Raw genomic sequence first — 14,764 nt, 5'->3', positions numbered from 1 at the left:
GACAAAGGCAAGTGCAATGTACACAAAGGCAGGCGCGTCGGGTGATGCTGTCGCGCCAAGCGGTGGTGGTTCAGGGACGCACTAGCTCGCAGCCAGCGATCCCGACCAAATCTTGCGCCAGCCAACCTCAACTTTCACAGCTCAACGCCCAACATCTCGCATCCGCCCCGACGCCCTCGTCCCGACTCTCCGGATCCCCTGCAGCGGTGACTTTTCATCGCCCGTCCGGAATACCTGCCATTGGACATATACGAGCTCGATAACGCCTATCGCAAGTCCTCGCACGACCCTCACCATGTCCACTTCCGTCGGTGTCAACGTACGCTCTGCCCCTCGAAGCGCTTGCCAAGGTCTCTAGCACGACCGTCTGAGCCTTCCGCTAGCTCTAGAGATGGGACAACCAGGCTAATAGTGGTATTTACAGGTCCTCCGATGGTCCGCCCTCGGATTTGGCGTCTTCTACGGTGCCTACCACCAGCTCTCATTATCCGCTGCCGATAGGGCAAAGGCCGCACAGAAGGACTGGGAGCACAAGGAGTCGTTGATCAGGCAAGCAAAGCAACAATGGGCACGGGACCACCCCTCAGAACAGCCAAAGTCATCAGGCGGTACGTCAGACCGACGACACATGTCAAAATTCTCAACTTGGCCATGTGTATGATACGGCAGAATGTATACTGACAACCAAACAGCCATCGCAGACCCGAAAGACCCCAACGCCGACCTCAACACACTCCTCGGCATAACCGACAAATAAGCACACACACCCAGAGTGATTCCGTTTCCTACGTTAGCATGGGCATAATGCGGCCGGACCCCATCGAGCCGAGAGACGGCTGGGTGGGGGAGAGCAGTCAATAGTGGTACGACATCTACGAGATACCAATCTCTTGTACTATGTACCTTTTGTACAACATAGACGTCGAGTTGGTCACGTTTTCAATATACATGCTTCAGTTCGATCCTTCGATGCTCGTTCATATCTGAATTCTGTACAACCTCTTCGAAACTTGGCGTACAATAAAGCTGGTCTGCGTGATCATGCAAGGACTGGGACTAATTCGGAAAATACGCCATCAGCGGGGTTGCTGCAATCCACGTGTAGACGTAGAACAGGCACGGAATTCCTGGAGAACCAGTTTGCACCGAAGCCGACATTGGTGATGACACGCCTTGAGCTATAGAAGTCATTGTTGTCACTTCCTCGCACATTCAGGACATTACCTACGTCTCAAAACCATAATTGTTGCCAATGATATATTCTATACATGTATCATCTCCACCCCCGACCCGCCATGGGCAGGTACTATGCTACACAGGACATCAAAACGCGCAGAAAAGATGAAAAGCGGAGCCGCGGAAAACGCCCTGCAACCCTTGGAAAACAGCAGGGCAACAGAAGAGTAGAAATGAAAAGCGCAGAGGAGCGGCCAAGGACAATATTAACAGACGGCGGCCAGCCTCCATAACGCTTTGTCAACCTTGGCCCCAGCCCGACCGTTTGCCACGACCATCCTACGACACCAGTCGGAAGAAGGGCCAAGGTCGTATAATCGCACATTTTCAAAACCTACAAGGAACCCGTGACGATTCGTTTCATTATCCAAACACCTATCTCTTACAACACCTCGCCCACAATCTTGGCTGCCTCCTTGTATGTCTTGAGCAGCTTCTCGCACTTCTCGCGCTCGGCCTTGATTGTGTCGTCCTCGTACAGGAGCTCCTGGAAGAGATCCTCCTTGTACAGCGTTGACACGAGCCTATTTTGTACCACGTCCTTGGAGTGGTTGACGAGAAGATGCATAATCGCCTTGGGGACCTGGTCGGCGACGGTTTCCCGGACAATGTTGAAGTACGATGAGATGAGGCGGCGGATGAGCTCGGTCTCAAGAGCCTCGCGTTCCGTAAGCGCAGGTGCTTGCTCGGGGTTTGATGGCTGTTGGACATTAGCATAGTCAGAGCGACGTGTGCTGGAGAAACTTACAAAGCCGCCTTCGAAGTTGTCTCCTCCCATACTTGGACTTCGGGGAGGGGCACTCATGGCAGCGCTCAATGGCGCGTCATAGTCATCGGTGTCTGGTGGCATCATGGCCAATACATGAGCAGGCTGCTTGTTGTCGCCTCTCCGGATGCTCTGCGCAAAGCTGGGCTCGCTGTTTTGGCTGACGTGGCGGCTGCCAGGCCTGTTGTCAAGCGCTGCTTGTGCTGCTTGTTGTGGGTTGGCGTATGCGTTGTTGCTATCTTTGCTGAAGAAGTAGTTCAGGAAGCTGTCGCGTGCAGTACCAGGAGGTGACCGGTTGCGATTGTTGAGCGCGGCCGTGGTGCTCTGCGAGCCGTTCATCATCCGCCCGACGGCAGGCGACATGCTGCGGCTGGTTTGTGACTGGTGTTTCCGAAGAGGGAGAGCTTTGAGAGTTCCACCCTCGCCCCCTTCGCCTTCCTCAGCTTCTTCGCCATTAGCACCGTTTTGGAGTTCCTTCATCCTCCTCTGTTCCCGCCTCTTCTTCTCGGCCTCCATGGCAATCTTCTTTTCTCGCTGCTCCTTGTCGTTGATGACAGATGACATGGCGGCAGCAGCTCCAAGGAAGTTGGGGTGGTTTGTGTTGATGTATGCCCTTTGGATATCGATGAGAGAAGCGACGTAACCTGAGCAAGGGCCAAGTTGCTCTCGCAGAAGGTCAGAGACGACCTCAATGAGCTTTCCTTGTAGCCTGGGGTACCTCGTCAATTCGGTAGAGCCGCAAGTGTGGCAGATCTTGATGAGTTCCTCGTATACAAGCTCCACGCAACGCTGACTGGGTATTTCCAAAAGCTTGATCTGAGGCTTTACGAGAAGGTCAAAAGCCAGCTCGGGTACGAACAGACTAGGCCTTGGACCAGTCGAGTTACGGATAGCCGTCCGGATGTCCAACACAGAGAGGTTCTGGGTTGGGTCCACCTGCTCGAGCGAGTTACCGAAGACGGAGTTGAAGATGTAGTAGATGCGGGCACCACCACACAACTCCTTGGTAGAGATCTCGGTGGAAGTACCGTCGATGGATGAGATGAAGGATGAGGCAAAGCGGGTCATGAGCTGCAGGATGAGCGAGCCGCGGTGCTCCTTTCCAGTGAAAGCCACGTCGCCGTAGCTCGCGAGCTCTTGTTGTGTCTGGCCCATGAGCGTGTTGAGACGTGCCTTGATATCTGGTAACCGGTCGCGAATGTGGGCCATGAGGGTCTGGTTGAGGCTTTTGGCGAGCAGCTGGGTACCACATCGGTTGGCCATATTCCGGTAGGCAGGGTGGTGTCGGAAGAAGTCCCGCTCGGCTTGCAGGGCATCAGAGAGCGACTTGTTGCCCTGGATGTCTTGTTGTGACCGGTTGACAATACCAATGAAGCCGAGCTTGAGAGGGTATACGCGGCCAGAGAGAATATCCATGGCGTTCGTACCGTGATCCATGAGATCCAGCTTTGTAAGGACACCGATGGTCCTCTTGCCCATGGGGTCGACATGGCGGGCCAGCTTCAAAGCTTCCGAGTTGACGAGATCGACGTTGGCGGGGGAGACGGCGAGGATGACACTGTTGGGCTTCGCAATGTACTCGGTGATGAGGTTTCGCGTCTGCTTCTCGATATCGGAGGGCTGATCGCCAATGGGCACCTGAGGGAGTTAGCTCCGGGTCCTGGCAGAAAAAAGTTGCCTGACTAACCTTTGTCAGACCAGGCAAGTCGACGAGCGTCAAGCTGAGGACGTGCGGGGAGTAGATCTTCAGGTTGATGGGCTGCCTGTTGATGCCCTTGTTGTTTCCTGCTATCCTCGACGTCTCGTTCTCGATCTCGCGTTTGACGTCGGCAAAGTCGTAGAAGCGCTGGCCCGGGATGTGGAGAAACTCTCCCCATTCTTGCTGCCCGGCTACGCTTGCGGGTGTGTGTGGTACGTGGACCTCGTCATCGTCGTCTTCGTCGCGTTCGCTCGGGAGGTTGATGAGCTGAAGGATGAGCGGCCGGCGTGTGACGATACCGCTGCCACGGGGAAGGAAGTCCTTGCCGACGATGTTCTCGAGTACCGACGACTTTCCGGATGATTGTGATCCCACGACGACCTGAGGCAGTTAGTAGAAATCCTGATAGACTGTGCAGAGCTGCGTAGAATCTGCTCTGCGCTCACCGCATTCTCTTCTCGGGCTGGGGCGCACATACAATCTGGGGTAAATCTAGGGAATCATTTCCAATTGTGTTGAAGACCAGATCCTGCAGCCTGTTGACAATGTTGAGGAGCTCCTCGCCCAGCGACGCCATTGCGCTGGTGGTTATGTGTGGTTTCTCTGCTCCTTAAGGGTCCGGTTGTTGGTAGAACAGCCAAACAACACCGCGGAGTCGTGTGTGAGCCCGATGTCGTCCTGCGGCGTGGAGATAGTGTTGCACGGTGCAGATGCGGGATCGGCGAAGTGATCGTGGCTGATGGCGGCTTCGTCGGGTCAGAGGCTCGTGATGGAGTGCCTTTGCTGCAGCTCCGTCGTCACTTCGCTTGAAAGTTCCAAGGTTTGATGATGGTGCACGTGACGGCCAGCATGGCAATCCACCTGGCAGCCAACCCCACATTCAACATTCACATGTCTCCTTAATCTTAGGTCATATTGTTCATTCCTTTCGCATAAAGGAGGCAACACCCTCAGCCATGTGGCCACGCGCACCCGTGTTGTTAAAGCAAGCACACGGCTGCTGAAACCTCCTCTTCTGCTGGTCGCGAGCCCTGCGAACGCCACCACACGCGAGGCAGCATGCGGCTCGGCTCCAAGGCCGGACATGGTGTACAGGCTGCAGCAAACCGTATGTAGAGTGTGCACACGAGCAAATGGGTAACAGGACAAGACTTTTCTACCACATGAGCAGCATCAGCAGTGCCTGGTGATGCACGACCCGTGGTCAGCATTGGATATGGACAACATAAGACTGGCTGGCTTCGCAACACAGCTGGCGCACGAGTCGCCTAGGATTTCTCGAGGATATGTGGATTACACTCCCCTAGTCCGGCCACGTAGTATCGCATTACCTTTCTGGTCGCTGAGAAAGTACCATGGACACGCTGGCGTACGCTGGCTCGCGCTCGGGTATTGTCGGACCCCGGGATTTCCCTTGTACTAGGCGACGGCTATCTATCAAGCCCTCCAGCCTTATCTCGCTGCGAGACGCGGCCAGACGCGACAACACCAAATTATCAAAGAAGATCTCCAGCTCCTATCTCCGCATCTTGGGGAATGCATTGTGATCGTCAGGTCGCTTCGACGTACTCTACTGCTAATTGGGAAAGGCTCATGTAGCCTTCAAGTCCCTGCGGAAGTCCGTCTCCGCATAAGCTGATAGGGTCTACACTACTATGACTGATTCATTGTCTTACGACCAAGCTTCCTCCCGAGGGAAGCCTATCATTGTGATAAGCACTGTTATCATATTCACCGCAAACAAACCTTGGAACGCAGCAGGAGCGTTCGCACACCGACTACAAAGGTAGCGTGCCTTCTTCTCGTTTGTTCTCCCCCTTCCTAATCATCCTCACACCTCCACACCAACTTTCAGCCCTAAATCTATCCTGGGTTTCTGCTGCTTTCAGCTTTCGCCTACCTCGCTCTCATCATCTCCGACGCCTCCATGGCCCCGGAGTCTCTCACACTTACTACCACCGAAGAACAGCAGAACGACGTTACAGTGGGGACTATCACTTGCACTGCACCTATCCCGTTTGGAGGGGATGAACAATGGCTTTACCTGCCCGCAACCAAGAAGTTCGATCTGTCTCGGGGCTCCCAGCAGAAGATGGTCTTCGAGTGCGATGAGGAAGATCGCAACCACACCGGCTTCATGATCGACCCTGGCAACTCGGTTTTGATTGTTGTCGATATGCAAAACTACTTTGTTCACCCACTCTATCGGGATCACGCCGCAGGCATCGCCGCTATCGAGCCGACTCTGAAAGTCATCGAGAGATGCCGTAAAGAGGGGATCCAGATTGCCTGGCTGAACTGGGGAATCAGCGACCATGACTTGAAAAAGATGGCACCTGCTATCCAGCGAGGCTTCAGCAAGACTCTGGGATGGCACGTCGGACTTGGCGCGCAGCTGCCCGATGGTCAGGGAAGGTGCCTGTTCAAGCGGACCTGGAACGCCGAACTCTACGACCCGTTCAAGGCAGTCGCTCAGCCTGGCGATTTATTCTTCGACAAGACGCGCATGTCGGGACTTTGGTCTGAGAAGGAGCCTCTTCACGAGTATCTCCGCGCATCTGGCAAGCAAACACTACTTTTCGCCGGTGTCAACACGGACCAATGTGTTTTTGGCACCGTGTCAGACGCCTACTCTTATGGATGGGATTGTGTCCTGCTTCGCGACTGCACAGGCACCATGACAGGCCGAGGAGCTCAGGAGCTTGCCGAGTATCAAGTCTCGCAGAACATGGGTTTTGTGATGGACAGCAGTGCATTCTGCGAGGCACAGATTTGTGAACATTTTGAAGGTTGCTGATTCAGCGACACATGTCTTCTACGTTGGCGGTTTCCTGTCTTTTTCTTTGTTCTTGAGCGTGCTATCCGAATACCCGTAGAGCTACACCAGCCTAGCAGAAATACAACAAATATATGACATCTGTATGACTCGCGCTATCCAAGGGTTGCAAGATCGACGTTGCCCAATCACGTTGTAGCATCCCCGAACGTTTGTGGATCTGCATAAGTTGAGGTACGAATGACGCACGACGAGGTTGGGTGGAGACTCCTCCCCATAAGGGCCTACCTCACGCGATAACGTTCCTGAGGTCGGTTCAACGCTCTGCTGCACACATCCCGGACAACGACGAGGCTTGAAGCTATTTTGAAACTGAAAGATTATCCCCAAATCAACAAGCCGTTATTTCGCCAGCACGATGTTTTCCCAAGTCTCGATTGGGCTGACGTGCCTGCTGCCGTTCTGCGCCGTTGCGCTACCAACTGAGCAAAGGCCATTGATACTCAACGGCCCTAAGAACGTCCAGGCTGTTCGGACAAAGTAAGGAATTTCATCAAAACTACGAGCACCGTACTAAATCTCCACAGACTTCAACACGCTGAGATCATTCCCACCGTCATTGATGACTTCCTGCCTAGTCTCACGGTGTCCGTTCTCTGGTCAGATGCCAAGGCCAAACTCGGCAACACCATCGAGCCAGACTATCTTGGAGAACAACCCACCATTGTTCTGCACGATGACACAAGTCCGGACGGAATGCACAGCACCTCTGACATGAGCTACGTCGTCACACTCACCGACCCCGACGCGCCATCCCGCGATAATCCAGCATGGTCAGAAATGTGTCATTGGATTGCGGCAAACGTCACCACAGCGCCGAACACGTTCTCGATCCTACCCCTACCAGAGTTTGGTCTTACAGAAGAGACCGAGTCGACAGACGGCGGTCCGGAAGACGTGATGGAGTACAAGCCTCCTGGCCCACCACCAAAGACAGGCAAGCATCGCTATGTGTTCCTTGTCTTTGCGCCAAAGAACGGAACAACCGAGCCGCTTCATGTGAGTAAGCCAGAGGATCGCCAGCATTGGGGTACTGGAAAGGAGGGTGGTGGTGTGCGAGAGTGGGCTGAGCACAATGGCCTCGTGCCTGTTGCTGCCAACTTCATTTACTCGCAAAATGATAAGCAGTAGACACCCATTGATGCGCTTATTGTCTGCATGGAATGCCGAGGGCACATGCATATCTAATGGCTGTTTTTCTTTTCGAAATCTCTCTGCAAACGGCGGAGGCGTACTGTCAGTAGCGTACACATAGCATTGATACCAACAAGCTCGTAACGAATGCACGTAATCTGGTTTCTCCAGAGCGAGCGCTCTCATCGTATCATCCCATCGTTCCTCGTGCCGTGCGTCGAACGAGTAGCCCTACGGCGCCCCGATCGCGAAATTTGTGGGGCGACAGCTCCCGGGCCGAGCTGGTTGCACGCACCCCGCGCGCGTCTTCAGCTACCACCAACAACCCGCAACCACAGCTTCCGGCAACTTGTCTCTGTGCCGTCCATGCATTGCAGTATCGCGCCACTCTGGTTTCCGGTCAAGAATCAGTAGCCGTTGACTGCATCTCTGATTATCCGGACGGGTGTGATGACTGAAAGCGCCTGTATCAACCGGCCACGCAACCAATACCAGCACCTCGAACAGAGGCCTGCGCGTCCGAGACGAATCGATACGGAGATAATCTGAGCCTCACAATCTCTCCACACCCTCGTTCAAAGCTGCGTATCGACGCGCCTGGCCGGTCGACGACAATGAAGTCTATACCACTGGGGAAAAACATACGATGCGACGTCGTCTTCGCACGTTCACTGCGATGATTACACCTTCGCCGAGTCCTTCTCGTGTTAGATGTCAACAAGATACCGAGCCTCACTTCCTGATGAGCGACATACCATAAGCGGTCGAGATTGCGGCGATGACGGTTGGGCTCTGACCGAGCTGGATTGAGGCTCAACACCGACAAATCACCACGATACTACTGAGCTGGTCTTCTTTTGCACCGTGACGGGAAGCATGCATTGCATAGCCCCATGATGCGTTCCTATCGTGCGAACACTATGCACGTTCCACTGGACGGGGGCGTTGACGATCGTTGGCCGGCTGCATACGGCAATTACGAGCGTCAGACTAAACGTCACCTGGCTCCTATCAGCGGCATACAGTCCTCTCCAATGGTTGGTAACGAGTGGTGTTTGAACAAAACAGGATGCTGCAAGACGTATGCCACCCTTGTACCGGTCAGCTTTCGAAACTCCGACAGCTTTGCATACGCGCTCGTTAAATCATATAGGCGCATCGGTACAACAATCACAGATCTATCATGATACAAGCCAGGATTGATGTTCCGTCGAGATACACAAATCTCACTTACATCCAGGGCTGAGCGTCCCGACCGAGTGGAGCCAGCCAGCATGCTTTCCGACCGGTGAATGTCATTCCAAAGCCGCAATAGCTATGCTCTGCAAGCCACCAGTAGGTGATATGGACGTCAACATACTTGGCGACGGCTGAGAGCATAATCGCACCACTATTGGAGTCTATACCCAGTTGACATTGGTTCCGACTTGAGGCTGTCCGACTTGAGGCTGCATAGTACTACCTATTTAAATGTCGTTGATGGCCCTGTGTCATGACAACAAGCCAGTCATTGACTCGGACAACTGACCGGTGCTTCATCTTTCGGAGTTATCTGCATTACCTCGTTGTACACTTCTGCACTGCCCTCCGCACTGCCTTAGGGCTGTGTCACACTACGTCACTTGACTCCAACGTAGCGGCAAACCAATGATAAGGCGCCAAGGTCAGCTATGCCTGCAGAACAGCAATTTTTGCCTTTGCGGTTACAGCAGGGTCTCTGCGATAACGAACCAACGTCCGCAACCTGGGAAGATGAAATGGCCCCAAACCAGCAGCGAGGGCTCTACGATGCCATTTTCGAAAAGCTAGTACGCAGCGAATTCTCACAGAAATCTTTCCTCCCTCAGGATGACTTCGAAACGCTCATCACCGAAAATACCATCAAAGAAGAATTGGACAAGGTTTTCGGGACATTGGACTCGTCGCTTGCCAAGTACATCGCAAAAAAGGCACCGAGAACCTTCGCCACTCTGGTCATTCAGGACAAAGTCCTCAAGGCTATGAACCTTGAGAAATCGAAGTTCAACGATGATTATCTTCCTATTGCTAATGAAGACTCGGTGCTTACTTCGCTCAACGGCTTATCTAGAGATGGATACGCCTGGAAATGGTTCAACAGCTGGAGGACGCAAGAGAAAAACGACTTCTGCGAGAAGCAATGGACATTTCTGTCACCGATCTTCGAGAGCAATAGCATGATGGAAGTCTTACATAGAGACTGCCGTTTACCCTTCATCACATGTGATTCGAAACGTGAAGGAGGCAGTTTCAGTTTCGTACACAAAGCTACCATACACCATGCTCATCACAAGATTAGTTCAGTCAGTAGCTTGTCTTCGATTGGCGGAATCTTGCTAACCGCGATAGGCAAACCTCGTCATTGCAATCAAAGAGCTACGCGATACAGCAGTGGGGGCCGATCAGAGAGAACTCGCTGCCCTGGACCTTGCGCGGCAGTTGCAACATCCACATATAGTAAAGTTCGTCGGCGGTTTCAGGCAAGGTCCCACAAGTCACTTGCTCTTTAAGTGGGCAGACGGAGGTAACCTTCGATCGTACTGGAACAACAAGAAGAACTGGTCTCGGAACGCAGATCTTATAAGCTGGACGATCGAGCAGATAACAGGTCTCTTCTCAGCACTTGAAAAGTGGCACGATCTGAAGCTATCTAGCACCCCATTGAACGGTCGACACGGAGATCTGAAGCCGGAGAACATTCTTAGGTCTTTAGAAGCGCAAGACAGCCGACGGGGGATCTTTCAGATCGCCGACCTAGGATTGGCCAAGATACATTCGCTTCCAACACACGCCCGAAACAACCCATCGTCAACTCTGGATGGAACCGCCAGATACAAGCCACCTGAGGTCAAGGCAAAGATCTCTAGGTCCTACGACATATGGAGCATGGGTTGCATCACCCTGGAGTGGATAATATGGTTGGTCTATGGTATTGATGAGCTCAAAGCCTTTCACGACCAAGCCTGTCCCGAGGATCATGACCCGTTCTGGTCGCGAGATAGCGATGATCATCCCACTCATCCAGTAGTGATTTCCTGGATGAAATACATGGCTGACACATGTCTGGTAGATGGAGAGCAATGCTACAGCGTTGCTCTGCGTGAACTTCTCATTTTCGTGAGAGACAGACTGCTAGTGCCAGATCCAGTAGATCATGACACAACCGACTCAACCCAACAGTCCAACGAGGACAGCGGCTTATCCATATTGATCACGACTACCCCGGATGCCAAGTCGGTTACGTCTTTTTCAGGCAGGGCGAAGTGCAATGAATCATGCATGAAGCTCAGAAAGATCAGCTCGACTCCGAATGACGGCCGGAACTACATGTATAACCCGAAAGTCAACATGAGTGGCCCGAACGGTCGGGGTCCATCAAAACCCACACCGAGCAAATTACAGGTGCCTTCTCCGATATCCAGCTCTCGTCAAGAGGTGAATGGTCCCCTCGACAACCGATGAGCAAACTTCTGATGTCAACTCGTCAGCAGAAATCGCGTGATCTGATCCGTGTATATCACCAACGACAAAATAACGGCGGGAAAGCCAACACCAAGAATCCCTATCCGGTACCCATCACGTTGGATGCATGGATGACACATTTTGACAACCTTTTCGCAAGGACCGTATTTGGCGCGCTGGATGACGACGAAATCTCCATGCTTGCTCCAGCGTATCCGGTCCAGACTTATCTATGTCATGTATGCTCTAGCACTCAAATGGGAGTCTTCTCGAGGGCTTATTTCTCAATATCTTATGAACAAGCACGCGCGTTCGAAACGAAATGTGCTCTCTGCGCTATCGTGTACGACAGGATGAGTAGTGCGACAGGAGACAATGCAAGCAAGGTGATATTACAAGAAGGGTCTTGCTTGACTACTTCGAGAGGAGAACCCCCGTTGCTTTCTTGGGTTGTAGGGCCAAGTCCCGGTAAGTAGTACATCACGTTTCGAGGCAGGATACTTACTCCGGACGTAGGCCTCAACCATTTCTCGGACACTTACCAACGAGGCTTTCCACTTCTACCAATCCCTGGAGGTTCTATTCAGATCAAACTGTTAAAAAGATGGATAAAGTGGTGTGATCTGCATCACGACTGCGGACCCACAAAGATAGTTATGCCTCGAAGACTCGTCGATGTATTTCCGCACGAAGCTTGCGACTTTCACGATCGCGGAGAGCCAACCACTCTTCGTTTGGACTGCGAAAGGGATAGGAAAGAAACTAGATACGTGGCATTGACACACCGGTGGGGCGATCCATCGCTACATGGAGGTTTTCATTCCTTGAGTCATGAAAAGCTGGAACGTTGGAAAACTCACCTCGATCTGAAGATGCTACCGCGGACCTTTCAAGATGCAGTAAAGATTACAAGGGGCCTCGGGATCAGGTACCTTTGGATAGATGCACTCTGCATAATTCAGGATGATTTAGAGGACTTGCAAGCTCAAATTGGGAAGATGGAGGATGTCTTCAGGTGTGCGTATGTCACACTTTCCGCAACTTGTGCAACTGGAAGCGATGACGGGTTCCTGAAAACGGATCGCAAAATGAGACGCCACTATCCGCTTTCGTATACCAATCAGCTGGGTAGCCTTGATATGATCTATTTATGCGATCCTATCGATGATTTTGAGCGCCATGTGGAGCAGTCAGCATTGAGTCAAAGGGGATGGGTTTTCCAAGAAAGAGCGCTATCTCGACGCATCATCCACTTCACGGAAGTTCAAGTCTACTGGGAATGTGGAAAGGGAATCCGATGCGAGACCTTGTCGACGCAGTACAAGTAAGTATCACTATGCGTTCTCATGCTGCGACATTAAGCTCATTGTTCTATCAGCCACAAAACATCCTTTCTCTCCGACCCCCAGTTCCCTGATGCTATGCTGAAGCTATATAAGGGGATGCGCATCGCCTTCTTCGAAGAGATATATCAAAACTATTCAGAGCTTGACTTTACGCACCTTACGGATAGGTCGTTGGGTATGGCTGGCATTGAATCACGGTTCGCGGAATTGTTCGGTAGAGCACGACATGGTATTCTGGATGATATCCGCGAGCGAAGCTATTTACGCCGTAGTCTTCTTTGGCGACGTGCAGATCTCACCAAAGAGATGATCAAGATTGACTACCCAGCAGATAGGCGGGTGCTCTCATGGTCCTGGATGGCAGTAACAGGCTCTATATGCTTCATGAATGTTCCATTCGGCGCAGTTCACTGGCAGCCAGACCTTGGTTCGCCCTTCGACGATTATGGCACACCTGGGGCTCTTCGTGGCGATGCTAGGGACTTTGAAAAGCAGGAAAATGATCGAGTATTCTTCGATCGAAGCCCAGACACTGATTGGTTCTCGTACAGTCTTCTTAAATGTATGGTCCTGGGTATGCAGAACTTACCGAACAGTAGTCTGTTGACTCATTATGGTCTACTTGTTGCTGCCGCAGAAACGGGTAGTGACGTCTACGAGCGAGTAGGAGTCGCTGCTTTTGAGCGAGACCGGTCGTGGATGGACCAAGAACATGTCCAGCGAATACGTGTTATATAATTCCGCTCTCCCTCAGCGGGGTTCTCTTTCGTCGATCTCTAATGTCACTTTTTGGCCACAGAGATATTCTCCTTTCCTTGTTCCTGCGATGGAATTGCGAAGCTTGGAGGATGAACCGATGAAACAATCTGCCTGCGGATTCGCGATCGTGTTACTTACTGAGCATTGGGTATGATAAAATACTGCCTTGATACACGCATGCCTCTCCCACTTCAAATCCCATCAACTCTAATATGTATACTAACGTAGATACCAGCGCGTTTAGTGAGCATTTGTCCTTGCGTGGGTAGCACTTACTACACCTATTTCTTCTGCATCAAAGACATGTCTCAGGTCTACTCCTATCTAAATGAGCCATGCGTTTCAGTATGACCGTCATGTTCTTTGACAGATGTTTACGAAGATGAGCGATCGGCACAAATTCGAAATCTCACCCTTTGTTCATTCTTCGGCTTTCTTTCACATAAGTACGGTCATCCTCGCATCATACCACTCATTCCCGTTTGTAGTCCAGCAGTAACAGTCAGTCATGCCGCCCCAGCGAACAGCGAAGACAATCTATAGGCAGCCAGGACAGTCTGTCCGCTATTCAGAGGCATACGACCCGTCGCAGGAATACATCGATGACGAAGACTCCGAGATAGGCCAGTTGATCAAAGCCGATCCTTATTGGCGCTACGTATTGAGAACTGGGAGGTATGCCGGGCGCACATTACAGCAGCTGGATAGCGATAAAAGCGACGACAATTGCGTCAGTTACTTAAGATGGATGTTGACCGCCGAGAAAGCGTGCAAAGGCGTGGACGAAAACCACATCGTGCGAAGGGGTTTACTCCAATGGAACAATCAAGCTGGGTATCGCGCCACGATACCTCCATCGGACGAAGTTCCTCCCTACGCCACGGGGAAGAATGCGTCTTCGTTGTTAAAGAAGCTGGTCGTCTCTGTCTCGTCGGCAGAGCGCTTCAAAACTGCTGGAGGAAAACCTATCTGGATCTGTGGATCCGACATCATCGGTCTCTTCCACATGCAACGCCACCAACTGAATCGCTTCGGTGTGAAAGATATTCAAGAATACCGCGGTCATGATAAACGGTTCGTCATGTTGAAGTACTCGCTCGAACAAGTGTGGGAGGTCGCGAAGCGTACGCCTAAATGCCCGCTCGATCAAACGCCTGATGAGGCTGTCGATCGGTACCTCCTTAAGGTCCAGAAATGCGGAAATGGTACAATGGGATCTCTTCGTATCATGTGCGAGCACAAAGACTGTGAAGAGATGCGAACTGGTGGGCCCAGCGAGGCGGGGCAGAGGTTTTGGGTGGATATGTTGAATGAGATGTTGTGACCCTGAGAGTCTCGTCTATCAACTGAAGAAATTCTTGTAAAGAGAAATTACGGCTGCATGGGAAGTGTTTGGGTTCACTGTACTATCGTTCTGCGGCCCATTTGCATGCCAAAATATTATTCTAGTATCTCTACCCACTTCGCGCCTTCTGTGTTTGGCACAGGCTCGGACCTTTCGATATCAT

General features: G+C 52.1%; 6 protein-coding genes across 6 annotated transcripts; 5 read left to right on the top strand and 1 right to left on the bottom strand.

The window, feature by feature from the left end:
- Positions 1 to 295: 295 nt before the first annotated feature.
- J4E87_002481 (uncharacterized protein) lies at positions 296 to 757 on the top strand (the record flags this gene model as incomplete). Its single annotated transcript, XM_049374118.1, has 3 exons — positions 296 to 319; positions 425 to 608; positions 693 to 757. The coding sequence occupies 3 exons, from the start codon at positions 296 to 298 to the stop codon at positions 755 to 757; spliced, it is 273 nt and encodes a 90-aa protein (XP_049236258.1).
- An 861-nt stretch (positions 758 to 1,618) lies between these two features.
- Positions 1,619 to 4,278, bottom strand: J4E87_002480 (uncharacterized protein; the record flags this gene model as incomplete). Its single annotated transcript, XM_049374117.1, has 4 exons — positions 1,619 to 1,936; positions 1,985 to 3,640; positions 3,690 to 4,082; positions 4,180 to 4,278. 4 exons carry the CDS (start codon positions 4,276 to 4,278, stop codon positions 1,619 to 1,621), a joined length of 2,466 nt encoding a protein of 821 aa, XP_049236257.1.
- A 1,350-nt stretch (positions 4,279 to 5,628) lies between these two features.
- On the top strand, positions 5,629 to 6,498 carry J4E87_002479 (uncharacterized protein; the record flags this gene model as incomplete). Its single annotated transcript, XM_049374116.1, has 1 exon — positions 5,629 to 6,498. The coding sequence occupies one exon, from the start codon at positions 5,629 to 5,631 to the stop codon at positions 6,496 to 6,498; it is 870 nt and encodes a 289-aa protein (XP_049236256.1).
- Positions 6,499 to 6,895: 397 nt separating this feature from the next.
- Positions 6,896 to 7,668, top strand: J4E87_002478 (uncharacterized protein; the record flags this gene model as incomplete). The annotated part of the gene is made up of 2 exons (XM_049374115.1): positions 6,896 to 7,017; positions 7,065 to 7,668. 2 exons carry the CDS (start codon positions 6,896 to 6,898, stop codon positions 7,666 to 7,668), a joined length of 726 nt encoding a protein of 241 aa, XP_049236255.1.
- Positions 7,669 to 9,341: 1,673 nt separating this feature from the next.
- J4E87_002477 (uncharacterized protein) lies at positions 9,342 to 11,151 on the top strand (the record flags this gene model as incomplete). Its single annotated transcript, XM_049374114.1, has 2 exons — positions 9,342 to 9,992; positions 10,039 to 11,151. The coding sequence occupies 2 exons, from the start codon at positions 9,342 to 9,344 to the stop codon at positions 11,149 to 11,151; spliced, it is 1,764 nt and encodes a 587-aa protein (XP_049236254.1).
- Positions 11,152 to 13,764: 2,613 nt separating this feature from the next.
- J4E87_002476 (uncharacterized protein) lies at positions 13,765 to 14,580 on the top strand (the record flags this gene model as incomplete). Its single annotated transcript, XM_049374113.1, has 1 exon — positions 13,765 to 14,580. The coding sequence occupies one exon, from the start codon at positions 13,765 to 13,767 to the stop codon at positions 14,578 to 14,580; it is 816 nt and encodes a 271-aa protein (XP_049236253.1).
- Between the last annotated feature and the right edge of the window lie 184 nt (positions 14,581 to 14,764).

The sequence above is a fragment of the Alternaria ethzedia genome (genome assembly GCF_023757985.1).
Source record: "Alternaria ethzedia strain BMP 0044 chromosome Unknown scaffold_4, whole genome shotgun sequence".
NCBI lineage: Eukaryota > Fungi > Ascomycota > Dothideomycetes > Pleosporales > Pleosporaceae > Alternaria > Alternaria ethzedia.
The sequence above is the reverse complement of the archived record's forward strand: the minus strand, read 5'-3'. Positions and strand labels throughout refer to the sequence as shown.